Consider the following 15749-nt stretch of genomic DNA (forward strand, 5'->3'; position numbering starts at 1 on the left):
TTTCTGACTTGCGAGGCTTGCCTTTGCTTGATCTTCAGAAAACCTGCTTTTCACCTCCCTCAAACGACTTTTTTATTAATAGCTGTGCAACCTTGATTGCTTTTTCCCTTTTGACACACTCCTTTGATCCTTCAAGTCTGAAACTCAAAATTACCTGTGAACGGGTGCATTCATGAACCAGGCAATGTACCCTTCCCGACATTTCCTCTAAATTCCACCCCCACACTCACATGTGTTCTTTCCTGGCAGGTCTTTACTTCTTTCACGGACACTCTGCACTCCACAAAGAGGTTGAGACTTTCTTTTTCTTTTCTTTTTTTTTTTTTTAAGATTTTATTTATTTATTTGACAGAGAGAGATCACAAGTAGACAGAGAGGCAGGCAGAGAGAGAGAGAGAGAGAGAGAGAGAGAGAGAAGCAGACTCCCTGCCGAGCAGAGAGTCCAATGTGGGACCCAAACCCAGGACCCTGAGATGATGACCCGAGCCGAAGGCAGCGGCTCAACTCACTGAGCCACCCAGGCACCCCAGAGACTTTCTTATCAAATTCTTTTCTTTTCAGTTGGGCTGCGTGTGAGGAAACAACTGAGCGTCTTTCCTGCCCCACCTCAAGTTCTCACTAGTGCACGTGTATGATGGGGGCAGCCCACACTTGAGAACAGTCTCGTCCTCCTTATTGTCTTGTATGCTCACAGATTGGCCGCCAAGGTGCATCCCACCTCAGGGCTTGCAGAGGTTGGAGTGTCCAGAAAACCTTCACTGGAACCTTCTAACCCTCTCCGCCTCATCAGGGAAGGGAGAGGAGAGTTTCCAGGAAACCAAGCAGATCTTATAACATAGTAATCCTCGCTTCACTCACTTCTCTCTACCCACTAGAGGAAGATAGATATTCAGCAGGTTCCCACCAACAAATGCCAGAAGACCCTGAGAGAAAGCCTATGAAGTCTGACAGTGACTCTGGAACCTGGCACAAGGCCCCATCTTTCATATCCAGTGCTATGAAGGACTAAAGAAAATCCTTTGGGAAGTGGGAATGAGGGTTTGCCAAGATCCACCTTGTTGTGAGGATTCCCAAGGTCAGTCTGAGGGAGACAGTCCCAGCAGAGCAAGGGGCACAATGAAAGGCACAGCCTGCATCATTGGTGGGGACTCAGGGGAGACCAAATGACCCTTCTCACAGGGCCCCAACACTTAAGAGCTATTTTTGAGGAAACAACTGACGAGGCGCTAAGTGTTACCATTAGTGGGAATCCTGGGGCAGTTGGGTGTGTAGCACATGGGGGATGGGAGAGGTAATATCAAGGAGAAGGGGCAAGTAGAAAGAGGAGAGAATACAGAGGAGAACGAGCTGCACGATTGTAGGAAAGATCTAATGTGTGTAGAGGGGAGATGTTCAACCTGTCTTGAGAGTTAAGAATTTAATAACCAGATTAGGCAAGAGTCACTGAACTGGACTAAATTCTCCGATGGGACTCAAATTCCATTATTGGACAAGATTAAGCTTTCTCTTCCTCATACCCCTCCAGTGAGTGGAAATGGGGTGCAGTGTTATTAGAAGAGATAAAACCATTCTGTTTGCACCTCACTGAGCTGAGACTCCTCTATCAAGCCAACCACAGGGAAAGTCCCAGACTCTCTGAGCTGGCTGGAATCCCATCCAGAGATTTTTTTTTTTTTTTCCTTGCCTGCTCCTCTTCCTGGCACCTGTCCCTCTGCCTACATATTAGGGATGCTGAAAACCAAAAAAGACCAGACAGGTTTCTTAGCTTCATTTCAGCATTCAAATCAAACACTCCTATTTTTCACACAAACAACTTTCCATTCTAGCACTTTTTCATTTAAGAGGATGTTATCTTAATGAGAAAATTCCTAAGAATAAAGCAACCTCTGTTTGAAAACTCACATCCTGTGTAGTGAGGCTGACACATTGCTTGCATAAAATTTGGTAGCCTGATTTATTAATCACTTAGTAAGCATGACACAGAGCTTCCTAGGAAGGGACCCAACAGGTTCAGAAGCTATGTTTGAACTTTATCTTGAAGGTATCTCTATGTTTTCACTCAGAGACAAGCTTTTTATTGATAACCAGGGTTAATGTAAATTGGCAGGGGTTTATGTTAATATTTGCTTTTATCCAGCAGGATATTATATATCTGTGCATCATTTCTGTTCCTAAATCCATGGTTTATTGTTCTTCGAAGTCGTACACCTCAAGCCTCCCTTCTTCAGGGTGACTTATTTTCTAAAAGATTCCTCTTAGGGCTTTCCTGCAAATGATCAGTCATCAGTTATGAGTAGCCAACCTCAGACATGTTTAAATTCTCAGATACATGCCTCTCAGAGTATTAAGCTTGTGTATGTGCCCACGTGTGTGTGTGTGTGTGTGTGAGAGAGAGAGAGATTATATAGGCTCTCACTGAAAATTCTTATATGCACTCCTGAGGGAAAATCAGAACAGGAAAGGATCACAGAGAGCGAGCATAGTTTAAAATTGCTTCTAAGGTGATTATGATAGGTCCCTTCTCTACTTAAATATGGTTTTAGAAAGTTGCTGTTTTGTTCTAGAATATAGCCTGTCTCACTCTGGAAGTTACCAGTTTCATTTTTGTTAATATTCAAGTGTTCTTAGAATCATCTTTTTTTTTTTTCAAGATTTATTTATTTATTTATTTATTAGAGAGAGAGAGAGAGAGAAAGAGAGAGAGAGGTTGTGAGAAAGGGAAGGGGCAGAAGGAGAGGGAGAAAGGGAATCAGACTCTGTGGAGGAAAGCAGACTCCGTAAGGGGCTCCTGACATGGGGGCCCCAACCCAGAGGCTAAAGCAGAGCTTGATCTCAAGACCCTGAGATCATGACCTGAGCTGAAATGAAGAGTCAGAGGCTTAACCAACTGAGCCACCTGGGGGCCCCATTCTTAGCACTATCTTTATAATAGTCATTTGTAGTTGGGACAGGGATTCACATTTGCCCTTATTAAGAGAGAATAAAAAGGAACATGACAGGAAGTGAATAGGAAAAGAAGAGATTTTTTCCAAATTATATGGATGAGAGGTGGAATGGAAATAGGAGGAAGAGGATTAAAAGTGTTTAGGTGTTTAATAAAAAAATGGCCCAATGTAAAAATAGCCAAGTTGTTCCAAGGTGGAATTAACCAAGTTACTAAGATGAAAGACAGCGGCAAATGCTAGTGGATGCTGAAGAGGTGCATTCTGCCTTAAAAAGGGAAAAACCAAGAAATGAGGCCGTGATGACAACAAAATAGTCCCCCATATTATCCAGTAGATGGTGCTGTTTTCCCAAAACAGTTTTGTTGCCGCTCAGAACAGAGGAAATTATCTTTAATAAAATATAGATGTGAAATACATAAATGCTTAATTCTTGTATCCCCAAATTCCAGAGTAGTCTAGAAGTTCAAAAAACAAGAACTATAAAATTACTGCTTTAATGTAAACTTTGAAATAACTTACATTTTCACCTTTGATTCCAGGGGCTGTAGATTGAGGGGATACTTTTCAATATTATTCTCCATATCCATGGCCAGCTGGTGACTAGAAACAGAAATAATGCCTCAATATAGCTGAATCTAGACAACCTACATGGCAATAAAACTGCTAATTTATATTTATTTGAAAAAGCAGATATACATCCAATTTTGTTCATTTTAATTAATTCAAAGAGGCCTAAAGGTTGCTATTGATGGATAATGGATAAATAACCATATCATAAAAAGAAAATATTCTTTTGCCTTTTACCTTGTCTGTTCTTTTGATTTTTTCCTCTTAGTTCAATATTCATATTTAAGGCATGAGAGTCATTTCCTTTAAGCAAAGAGGAAAACAAAATATTGGGCCGTTTAGGTGGGGCGGGGGGAATATAAGAAGAGTGTTACAAATCCCATGGCATTGTCCAAGTTGTAAAGGAGATTTCATTCATTCTCACTCCAATGGCACCACTGTCATTGAACCTTTCCTCCTTTCATTCTGTAAGCTTCGCAGAGCTCTCACAATGAGAAAAGCATGAATCTCTGCCTTGGAAAACTCCTGGCAGGGGTCTATAGATCCTGGATCTATAGGATCACTGCTCCTCTGGGCTTATTAGGCAATCACTGGGTGCTACAATGATCAAGGAAGATTTCATGGAGATGGTGGTAGTTGATGTGGGTTTTGAAGAATGGACAAGAATTAAGTAAGTTGAGATGTGAAAGGTAATACATATGAGAGAGATACTAAAAGGATTAGGGGTGATAAAATTCAGGCTATTTTTAGACAATAGAGAGCAATTTGGTGAAAGTGGAGGATAAAAGTAGGAAATAAGTTTGGCTAAGCAGAAAACCAATAGTCACTGGCCACAAATTACATATAAAACACTATCATAGATATTATACATGTATTATCTTAATTCTCACTGTAGCCTCTACCAATTATTTTCCCCACTGTACAGCTGAGAAATCAGAAGCTCAAAGAGATTATGTTCTTGTCACTATACAGCAGAAGCCACATTGAAACTCAAGTCTCACAACCACAAAATATGGCTTGAAGGATTTTAATAACATATTTACTAAACTTAATCATACTGACTGGTGTTCATAGGTCAAATATTTGGCATCCTGATCCATTATATGCATGTGCTAAGGGTGTTTGTGTGTAGTGTGTGTGTGTGTGTGTGTGTGTGTGTGTGTGTGCGTGTGCATGCATGTGTGTTTAAATGGAAACAAAAATTTCAGGGTACATTATTTCCTCAACTACATGTAATGTATGCTGATATCTTTTATTATATTTTAGATTTTAAAAATTATATTTCAGTAGTGACCCATCAAATTGATTTAACAAACCATCAGTGGATTGCTATCTACAGTGTGAAAAATTGCTGCAAGGGTGCCTGGGTGGCTCAGTGGGTTAAGCCTCTGTCTTCAGCTCAGGTCATGATCTCAAGGTTTTAGGATTGAGCCCTGCATTGGGCTCTGAGCTCAGCAGGGAGCCTGCTTCCCCCTTTCTCTCTGCCTGCCTGTCTGCCTACTTGTGATCTCTATCTGTGCCAAATAAATAAATAAAATCTTTTTTAAAAATTGCTGCAGGGAAACCTAAAGCTTTTGGGGTAGGGAAACTTGAATGGGATGTTTAAGGATGTTGTAGGAGTAAGAAAGGAGAATGATGAAAAATATTTAGGAAGGTATTCAAATTGGTCTGATAATAAAGACCAGGACTATGGTTTTAGAAAAGAAAAGAAAAAGATTAAAAGCAATGTGCTGAAGTTATCTAGGATTTTCTCCTCTTTCCTCTTTTGAAAGGAATAACCAAGAGATGGGGAAACACATAGTGGAATAGATAAATTCCTATGTGTTCTATGTAGATGGTGCCATCAGCACAATATAGCTTTGTGGTTGCCTAGCTGGGATGTCCAGAAGTAAGGGAAAAAAGCATTCTTGTTTGCTCTGCACCATTCGTATTCTGGGTCCATTATTAATTCATTCTTATTCACTCATTTGTAAATGTATTGTATGTTTTCTGTATGTGTCAGAAATGATGCAGAACACGAATGATATAATGGTGAAAACACTAGACATGGTCCCTGTTCTATGGTTTTACACTCTAGGAGACAATAGATATTAAACAAATAATTACAAGTTGATGGATGCTATTATAGGGGAAACACAGAGGGACCTAATCCAGGGTTGATGGGCATGGAAATTCTTCTTTTTACAAGTCTATGATCTTGTAGGGACAACAGCCTTATAGTAAAGATAATTTAAGATTTTGTTAATTAGGAGTGCCTGGGTGGCTCAGTGGATTAAAGCCTCTGCCTTCGGCTCAGGTCATGGTCTCGGGTCCTGGGATCAAGCCCTGCATCAGGCTCTCTGCTCAGCAGGGAGTCTGTTTCCTCCTCTCTCTCTGCCTGCCTCTTGGCCTACTTGTGATCTCTCTCTGCCATATAAATAAATAAAATTTTAAGAAAGAAAGATTTTGTTAATTAAACCACTTAATAGCATATTAGCAAACCGGGCAACAGAGATACATGTGAGGTGTTGTGGGTCCTGTAGTTATGCAGCAACCAAAGCCAAAGGTCAAGTTTTCATAAAAAAGAAAAAAATTATAACATTAATAAATTTGCTGACTTGGAGTTATAATTTATATAACCTCAACAAACTCTAAATTATGAATACCTGTAGGTTTAATTGGATAGCTTTAGCTCATTCATCAATAATTACCTGTGGGTAATAAAATGATGATATGTGAGGTGAATGTGTGACCAACAACACACATTTCCCACCAGAAAGCCAGCCTGATTCAGTATTTACAACAAATAGCAATCACCCTGAGGTCTTATTGAAGTTAATAAATGATTATCAAAAATAATATAGTCATAAACAGGCTCTTAATTAATGGTCTTACTAATTACTCTTCTTTCTATGGGCACACAGGAAGCTTTACTGAGTGTGTGTATGCATGTGCACAGAATGCACAGGACTGGCCCTGCATACAGTCTCCAGTAGAACAGAGTTGCGGCTTACCCTCCCTTCACACTGACTGTCTACCACAAAACCCTGTTGAACATTCAGAATAAATGTAATGTTCCAAGGGGGAATAACTGATCAACTGCTATGACACCACTATCACTTAACTTACGGTCATTTCAAGTAGCTGAGATGATTTACATCAGCACCTAAGTCAGCTACAGCTATAATGAAATGCCGAACTGCTCCCTCAAAGTATACCAATTTTTCAATCAAGTCTGACAGCTTTCAAGGACACAGCCCCGCCCCAAAGCCAACCAGGAAAAATCTCTAGAATTCCAGGCAAATGGGTATAGGTTGTTAAGGCTGGGAGCCACTGTTTTCTCTCTGTCCTGGACAAATACGAAAGGGAAGCTTACCCTACACGTCTGTGTGCTTTGAGGGGAGACTTTAATTCCCATCTCTGGAATTCCTCAATCATGATAAGGAAAAATAAGCATCAAAGCTGATTGGCCATTTCCAGGGGCTTTTAGCTTCTCCCTGCTTCTGGGTAACAAGGAAAGAATAGGGGAGGAAGGAGGAGGCAGAAGCCCACATATCTGCCATTAATCTTCACAAATCTTCCTGAGAGCAGAGAGCTGGGAAAGATACATGCTGGCACTAGTGAAAAGTTGAATACAGAGTTGTGGGTCAATTAGCAAGGAAAAAACTTCTGGAGTTCACTTCTTATATTAAAATCAATAATGAGATACCAACATAACCAAATTTAATAGATAAAAGTGATAAGGAGAACAAAGGCAAGAGAAATGTAGATAAAATTAAATTTCCTTACAACTTGCAGCCTATTGACAAATACCTAAGATATCCAGAGTATAATATTCCTCAGGGAACTCCTGGCTGCCTTAATAATGTTGGTATTTTGCCAGGGACTAAAAGCAACTTTTGTTTGAGAACAGCCAGACCTCCAGGATCCTGTAAGTCTTCTTTCGCATATGGAAATCCATGTAGAGACTTTCTTTATCTCTACCCTCTCCCCACAACCTAAATGTATATAATCAAAAGCTCCTCAAGATCACAGTGCAACTCTTTCTGCTCACCGGCCCTGTTCCCATTTGCTTTAATAAAAACACATTTTTGCACCGACAATGTCTCAAGAATTCTTTTGTTGACCATTGGCTCAGTGGCCCCATGTTAAAAGAGATGAAAGTCACAGAGAAAGTGTGTCCTAAGAGAATTAAGTTACATGAGATTATTGAATAACCAAAAGGAATCTAAAATGTACCAAGACCACTGGTTCTCATCCCCAGCTCCTCATTTGAGTCACATGAAGTCAGCTTTTAAGAAATACTAATTTTCATCCCCAGTGATTCAGATTCAATTTGTCTAGGGTGGAGGTTATGCCAAAGCTTATTTCATTTTTTATTAACTCCCAGGTGATTCTAAGGGCATCCAGGATGAAGAACCACTGATCTAATGTCATTACCACACTAATCTCTGTAAAGGAAAACCTTTCTAGTTACACAGCCAAAAACTTTTTAATTATTATTGTTTACATATTGCTAGTGGTGATGAGGGGGGTGGGAACTGAACTGATTTAGTCTTAGTTATTCATATTAATAAGAGTAGACATGATAAGTATAAATTAAATCTGAAGATAACTCAGAAACTTCATTTAATCAAAGGGCTGAAACTGTTCTTCAAGTGATAACATGGTAAATTTTTGGAATCATGGAGACAGAATGAATCTGAAAGTGTCTAGTCCAAACAATCACAGGGCTGGAAAGAGAAGGAGCTGACATGGAAGGCACGGTGCTATTGTGCACGTCCTATTTAATGCTCTCACTAAGACTGTCAAGTCAGTGTTACTATCTTCATTTTTATTTTTATTTATTTTTTTAAAAGATTTTTATTTATTTATTTGACAGAGATCGCAGTAGGCAGAGAGGCAGGCAGAGAGAGAGAGAGAGGAGGAGGAAGCAGGCTCCCTGCTGAGCAGAGGAGCTCCATCCCAGGATCCTGGGATCATGACCTGAGCAGAAGGCAGAGGCCCAACCTACTGAGCCACCCAGGTGCCCCACTATCTTCATTTTTAGAGATGAGGAAGCTGGGTTCAGGGGGATTAAATAATTTTTCCAGACTCACAAAGCTAGGATAAAATCAGAAAGAGGAATCACATCCAAGATTTCCCATTTTTAGGAATGCTTTCAATAGCACTTCAGATGGATGGTTATTTCACTCTTGGGAACCCCTAGTATCTGTCATCTCACTCTTTAACTCGGAAATCCATTCTGTTGGGCAGGCAGCATTTTTATAAAAGTTATTCTTTTTCTGAGTCACAGAGCAGTCTCTCTATAAGTGCTGCTCACTGATTCTTGTTATGCTCTCTAGAGCAAGAAAGGCAATTTAGCCCCCTTTTTAATAGGAAAATTCCTTCAAATGTTTGAGGAAAGCCATTATGTTTCCTCTGAGATTTCTTTTCTCCAAGTACACATACTCAGCTCTTTGTAATAGTTTCACATTATTCCAGAATCCCCATAATTTTAATTAACCTCCTCTGATGCTTTTGGGAAGGTCTATATGGTTTTTATTTTATTTCATTTTATTTTACAAAGACAGAGAGAGAGAGAGCACATGAGTAGGGGAGAGCAAGGGAGAAGGAGAGAGAGAATATTAAGCAGGCCCCATGCCCAGAGTGAAGCCTGAGGAGGGGCTTGATCTCACAGATCCTGAGTTCAAGACCTGAGCCAAAATCAAGAATTGGACGCTTAACTGACGGAGCCACCCATGTGCCCCTGTATGTGCTTTTTAAACATGATGACCAGAGCCACTGGTGACACCCACATGGGCTTTGCACTGGGACTTAGCTAGAGGTTGAGAGCACTGGTGGCATCCAAATTCTCACCCTCGCTGCTCTGAGCTAAATATCCTTAGATAAGTGCTGACAGCTCTCTGAGCCTCTTTCCCTGTCGATAAAATGGAAATAGTACCTATGTAAAAAGGCTGTAATCAGAATTCTATGAGGAAACATCTGTAAGCATTCACGAATATGGAGGACATTGCAAATGCTCAGTAAATGATAGTTCATTTTCATTTTTTCTTTTATCTTGACAATGCATGGCTATTTATCAGTCTTATATTGTAGTAATATTTTTAGAAGCCATATAAAATCATGGTCTCATGTTGGCAACAGATAAGACCTCAAAGTATCTATTCACAAACTGAAATCAGAATATATCCCTCACATGCACTAATTGCACAATCTTTTAAAACTCTAAATGAAAAATTCACTTGTATCCCTGTTAAATTTCATCTCTTTCTTGCCTTTTTTTTTTTCAGCACGATTTTGTTCCATTCTGTAATGTTATTTAAAATATCCATTCTATCGGTCTTACTGTTGTTACTTTGTCCTTTTTGAAAATTTTATGACTGCCTTCCATACACGTCATTGATTAAAAGCCAAAAACAGGGCAGGATTGTCAAGTTTTAAGCCTCAGACATAGCACCACATCTCCATGCATCATATTATTCTGCTAATCAGTATATTGTGTTTCATAGCTCAACTAGGCATACATCTATCTACTGTATCAAATAAGCCATATTCCTGGGTTCTGATTTCAACAATATCATAAGAAACTGTGGAGTTTACTTATTTATTTTTGTCTTGCCAGGTATTTTTTTTTCTTGCAAGCTTTTTTAACCTCAAACAAAATAATTTCTTGTATTTTTTACTTACTTTTCAAGTAAATATTTTCCATCATTAACTTGTTCTAAAGGATTCTGCAATCTTTTCATTTCTTCCTGTGAAAAAGAAAAGAAGTATAAATTGACCCCATGTACTTGTGGGTAATAATATTTGAGTACAAATGTTTGCAAATTGAGATAACACACTGCTGAGAGTTCTGGACTTTGCAATGGATAAGTGCTTAAACATACAATAAAATTTGATCCTTGATCAAATTAGAATACAATACTGGCAAATTGTGTGATTTTTTTTTCATGCCACTAAAGATAATACTTTCTGTTATTTTCCCAGAGTGGGGATGTGTGAGGGGATGGATCCACTCACGCTCTTCCTAAATCTACTCTGTCAACAGTGTTATGTTTGCTGGTTGCTGGGTGAAGGGCTCTAATGAGTGTGTGCCAGGTTTGGCCATTCAGCAATCATCCCCTCCTGTCTCTTGGTAACTGTAGGTAAACTTGTCCCTGAGTCACAGTGTGCAGAAATGCACCACACACACACACACACACACACACACACACACACACACACACATCCCTTCTCTGCATTTTAGGCACCCATAGTCTCTGTAATCCCATTCTTCAGGCCATAGTGATTAGTTCAGGGATATGACAGAAGCACTACTTGCCTCTTCACAAAAACTATTAACGTGCCAAGAGGAAGCCCCAATTACACACATTTGTCCCTACAAGACCATCAGGATGAGTCTCAACATGCTTCTCAGCTACCAGAACTCTAAGTCTCCTAGGTCATCCCCCATTACTCATTTTCTTTAACTTTTTACTGCATTGTGCATCCTAGAATTTGACCCTGTCACCCACCTCTCTCCAATCCCTCCAAGCTTTCCACTGAGCCTTTTGGAATTCATAGTCTGTCATCAGCAAAATCCTCTATCCTCTCTTTGAACATTAACTTATTCTGACTGTACTCTGCCTCAATGCTCTAGGAAGAGCTAAGTTTTTGTTAAAGCAACAAGATCAAAGAACCATTTAGAAAAGAGTTTTAGGATATAGGGGACTTGCTGATGACACATTTGGCTGAGTCCCTGAACACACCATCTCTCCAGCAGTCTGCTTAAGAGGCGGTCATTTCTATCCCACATGTTATACCCAGCACAGTCTAAAGGAGGTATGGGACCCCTTCTTCCCCTCACTGATTCATCCAAATCATCCTCACTCCTATGAAATCTTAGCTCCTCTGGAAGTATGCCAGGAGTTTATCCTAAGCGCCTGTCCTCTTCCCTGTCAATCCTCACTCCTTAGGAGGTCTTATCCAGTCCTATGGCTTTAAATTTATATTTGCACCTGACCTCTCCTCTGAACTCCTCCCTTCTACACTAATTTCTTACTTGACAACTCCAGATGCATGTCCAATGGGCATCTCAAGTTCAAAACCAAAGTCTTGATTTCCTTGCCTTCACCCTCCCGCCCCAAACTCCTTCTTCACCACTTTTTCCTCATTTTAGCAAATGGCATCACTATTCACCTAGATATGCAGAGATAAAACCTAAGAATCAGGCTTTACGCCTTTGTTTCTCTCACAACACACAATCAACTAATCTTGTTGATTCAATTTCAAAATATATCCAGAACCGACCTCTGCTTCTCCGTGTGGTCTAAGCGAACTCTGAGTCTCTTATCTCTGTTTCCCATATTAGCCAACTTCAGTCAATTCTCCTTACATCAGCCAGCATCACCTTTTAGTTCCTAGCCTTTTACTTTTTAGTGCATGAAATGCACATACCATAAACATACTTTTTTTTAAAGATTTTATTTATTTATTTGACAGACAGAGATCACAAGTAGGCAGAGAGGCAGGCAGAGAGAGAGGAGGAAGCAGGCTCCCTGCGGAGCAGAGATCCTGATGCAGGGCTCGATCCCAGGACCCTGGGATCACAACCTGAGCCAAAGGCAGAGGCTTTAACCCACTGAGCCACCCAGGTGCCCCCCATAAACATACTTTTGACAAATGCATACACTGGCAGAACCACCACCCAAAAATGAAATAAAGAACATTTCTTTCTCTAGAAAGTTTCTTTCCAATTCTTCTAACTCCCCTCTCCTGTTCTGATTTCAATCATCATAGATTAATTTGGCTTATTCTAGAACTTCATATAAAATTATCTATTCTTTTGTGTCTGGCTTAATTCACTAAACAGTATATTTTGTAATTTGTTGCTCAACCAATATTTATGGTTTAAACTGCACTTTGATACCTAGAGAAGAAATTCTATTTTTTTTTTTTTCCCCTCTGAATTCTCAAGTATAAGGATTTTGAAGTGTGAAGAACCCTGGAACAAATGCAAATATTTGCTATGGTAAGAGCTACTAACTGGAAGAAAAAGATAACATAGCAGAAAGGATGAAAGCCAAGGAAAACAGTTAAGAAACCAATGCTCTAGTGACGCTGTGAACATCTTGGTCAAACTAGAGCTGGAAACCAACATACTGATAGACTTGTCAGCTTTACAAGCCAATAGATTCTCTCATTTGCTTAAGGCACTTTTGCTTAAGATTTCTATTATCTTTCAGTTGAAAGAATCCAAACTCAGAAATGACAGTATGAGCCATAACCTAGGGCTACTATATACAAAACCCTAACTTAGATGAGGCATGGAACTATAAAAGTTCAGAACCGGGCAGTTCTTGTTTATTTTGTTTTGTTTTGTCAGTGTCTTAAAACATGTGTTATTCAGAAGAATAATGGATAAAGCAGGTCATGGTATTCAGTTCCTTTTTATTAAATACTCCTGCTTTTATATCCAATACTGGTATAACAAACCTCACATGAAGAATAATTCTGCATCTTCTGCAAAACTGCTTTATAAGACACTGTATGTTTTGTTACAGTTTCTCTCGTATAAAAGAATAAAATTTTAGGATTTACTAGGAGGTGATATTTTCCCCTTCTGATACAATATTTCACTTGTCTTCATCAACAATAACAATTTATAAGTCTTACAGAGGTTGTTTATTTTGCCTTGAAGATTAAGCTAAATTAAATACTCCATTGTCAGAATGTTTTCCATGCTGTTAGTACAATTATACCCTGTTCCTTCACTATATGGTGTGTGAAATTCTTTATTTTTACTTTAACTCTTTTACATATGTGCTTTTCACAGTAAGTGGAAGCCAGCAGGATAGCAGCAGAGTACATATATGACAAATGGGTAAGAAAGAGAAATATGTCGGGCTCTCTGCTCAGCGGGGAACCTGCTTCCTCCTCTCTCTCTGCCTGCCTTTCTGCCTACTTGTGATCTCTGCCTATCAAATAAATAAATAATTAAAAAATACTTTAAAAAAAGAAAGAGAAATATGATTGATAGGTAGGTAAGTAGGTAAACAGAACATCTTTTTCACTTCTATACATGGCTTTTTATTTTCAAGGTAAAACTAACTCTTCAGTACTATATACACTGGTTTCTTACTCCAAGAACAAGTCTCCATATTTATCCTCTATTTTCCCTCAAAATTCCAACTCTCCCATCTAATCCTTCATCATTTCCCATCCCACATCCAGTGACATAGCAATAGATGAAGCAGCTGCTATACAGAAAGGAAACAGACTGAGTAAGAATCCATGAAATCCTGAAAACCAAAGGAGGATTTTTAGGTCATAAACTTGTTCTTTTTTTACCCCCTGGATTATGATTAGGAAAGAGACTGAGCTGTTAGTAGTCCCAGGACTTTCTTCTCTAAGATGTGCCTGTGGCCTGCTTTCTTCTTTTCTTTTTCCCTGGGGATTTGGGGAGCAGGAAATAAAGGGCTTTTGCACTCTATGCCAGCCACTCTCCTTTCCGTGGTTCTTTCATTGCAGAGAGCTTGCTGTGTGGGGAGGGCTTTGATGCAGCACTTTATTCAATCTGACTATCCACGTTCTAGGAAATCGTATTAAACATAAGGTCAATGACTAACAAGAGCTTTCTGAACAGCTGTTCTGCTGACAATTTGGAGGATTGATTTCATCATTTGGTTATTTAAGCTAACTATACAAAAACACTTCAATTCAATTGGCCTGGAATTTCCAAACCATGTCCTCATTTTCTTGGAAATGGATAAGGAAGGTGGTTGCTCAACAGATCTTCACTTGGAGTTTAACTTTTTGAAAGTTTTGTTTCAATTTACCATTAAAAATATATACAAATTGGTCTTTCCCATCACTGGTTTCTCCCACTAGTCCTTTTTGTCTCTGATTTCATATCTGGAAACGTCATTTCCCTACTAGAAACCAACAGTAGCTCCCCACTGCTTTGAGGACAGAATCCAAATTCCGCAGTCAAGGTCTGGTGCAACAGGGCCCAGCAGTCTCTCCCCACTCCACCTCATATGCCCTGCCCCACACACTTGGTCCCTAAGTCTGGTCATATGAAACTTCACATAATCCTGGAACTCACATCCTCTCTTACTGGACATTCCATAGCAGTGTGCCCCCAATTATTCTACTTGTCCACTCCCACTCTTCCTTCAGGAAGCCCCCAACGTTATTCTTTCCCATAGAAGCTTTTGGAACTCGACAGGAAGGTCGGATACCATACCTTGCTTCCTTAGCAAACTATGGTGATCCCTATTTTAACATTACCTCTCTACCTGATGCACCCTGCCAGCACTAAGACCTCTGAAGTTAGGGATGGTGACTTGCTCATGATGAGATGCTTATTCCCCAATAAGGCATTTAGGAGTGCTTAATAAATATCTGCTGAATAAATGAATAATAAATGAATTGAATGTATTGTTCTAACTGAAGTGAAAAGAAATCTTAGTAGCTTAATGCCCCTAAAAATCCCGAGAAATTTTATGTCTTCTGCTGACTCTTCTCTACCTCTCCCAATAAGCTTTTTTTTTAATCATTCAGTAACTTTCTTTTTTATTTAGCATTATATTTTTCTAGCTTTACTGAGGTATAATTGACAATTTAAAATTATATATGTTTAAGGTGTACTATGTGATGATTTGATATATGCAAACATTGGGAAATAATTGTCATAATCAAGCTAATTAACATATCCATCACGTTACAGTTAGCCTTCCCTCCTCCCTCCCACCCTTCCTTCCTTTCTTTTTTCCCTTCCCTTTTCTTTCTTTCTTTCTTTTTTTAAATTTTATTTTATTTGGGGTTTTGGTGGGGTGAAAACACTTAGGATCTACCCTCTTAGCATATTTCAAGTTACACTACAGTATTATTAACTGTACACTGCTATTCATTGGATGCCTAAAGCTTACTTATCTTGCATAACTGAAACTTTGTTCTGCTTGATCAACATCTCCCTATTCGTACTCTTGACGCATCCCCATTCTCCTCTGAGTTCTGGGAGGTTCAAAATTTTGGGCTATCTGAACCTGGCCCCTTTGTCCTGTGGCCTTGGATAGGATTTGAGCAGTGGGAGGCACTGCATAAAATCAGAAGTTAGCAGAAGAGAGAAGCTGGACTACTTACTCTCTTTTCTCCTGTCTCTTATGAAAGCACAGACTGGTGTCGCATGGGGTGGCCTCTCCCACAAGGTGGTTCTTGTCCATAACTGCTCCCATTTCTTGACTGTTCAAGGCCTTTCTTTTGTTTTCTTCC

General features: G+C 39.5%; 1 protein-coding gene across 1 annotated transcript in view; it reads right to left on the reverse strand.

The window, feature by feature from the left end:
- Positions 1 to 15749, reverse strand: part of IQCJ (IQ motif containing J) — a 52810-nt gene that overhangs the window by 11548 nt on the left and 25513 nt on the right. The window contains 2 exon segments of the mRNA XM_059388344.1: positions 3465 to 3545; positions 10182 to 10246. Coding sequence (XP_059244327.1) covers positions 3465 to 3545; positions 10182 to 10246 — 146 coding nt within the window.

Source organism: Mustela nigripes, chromosome 2, assembly GCF_022355385.1.
Source record: "Mustela nigripes isolate SB6536 chromosome 2, MUSNIG.SB6536, whole genome shotgun sequence".
NCBI classification, from domain to species: Eukaryota; Metazoa; Chordata; class Mammalia; order Carnivora; family Mustelidae; genus Mustela; species Mustela nigripes.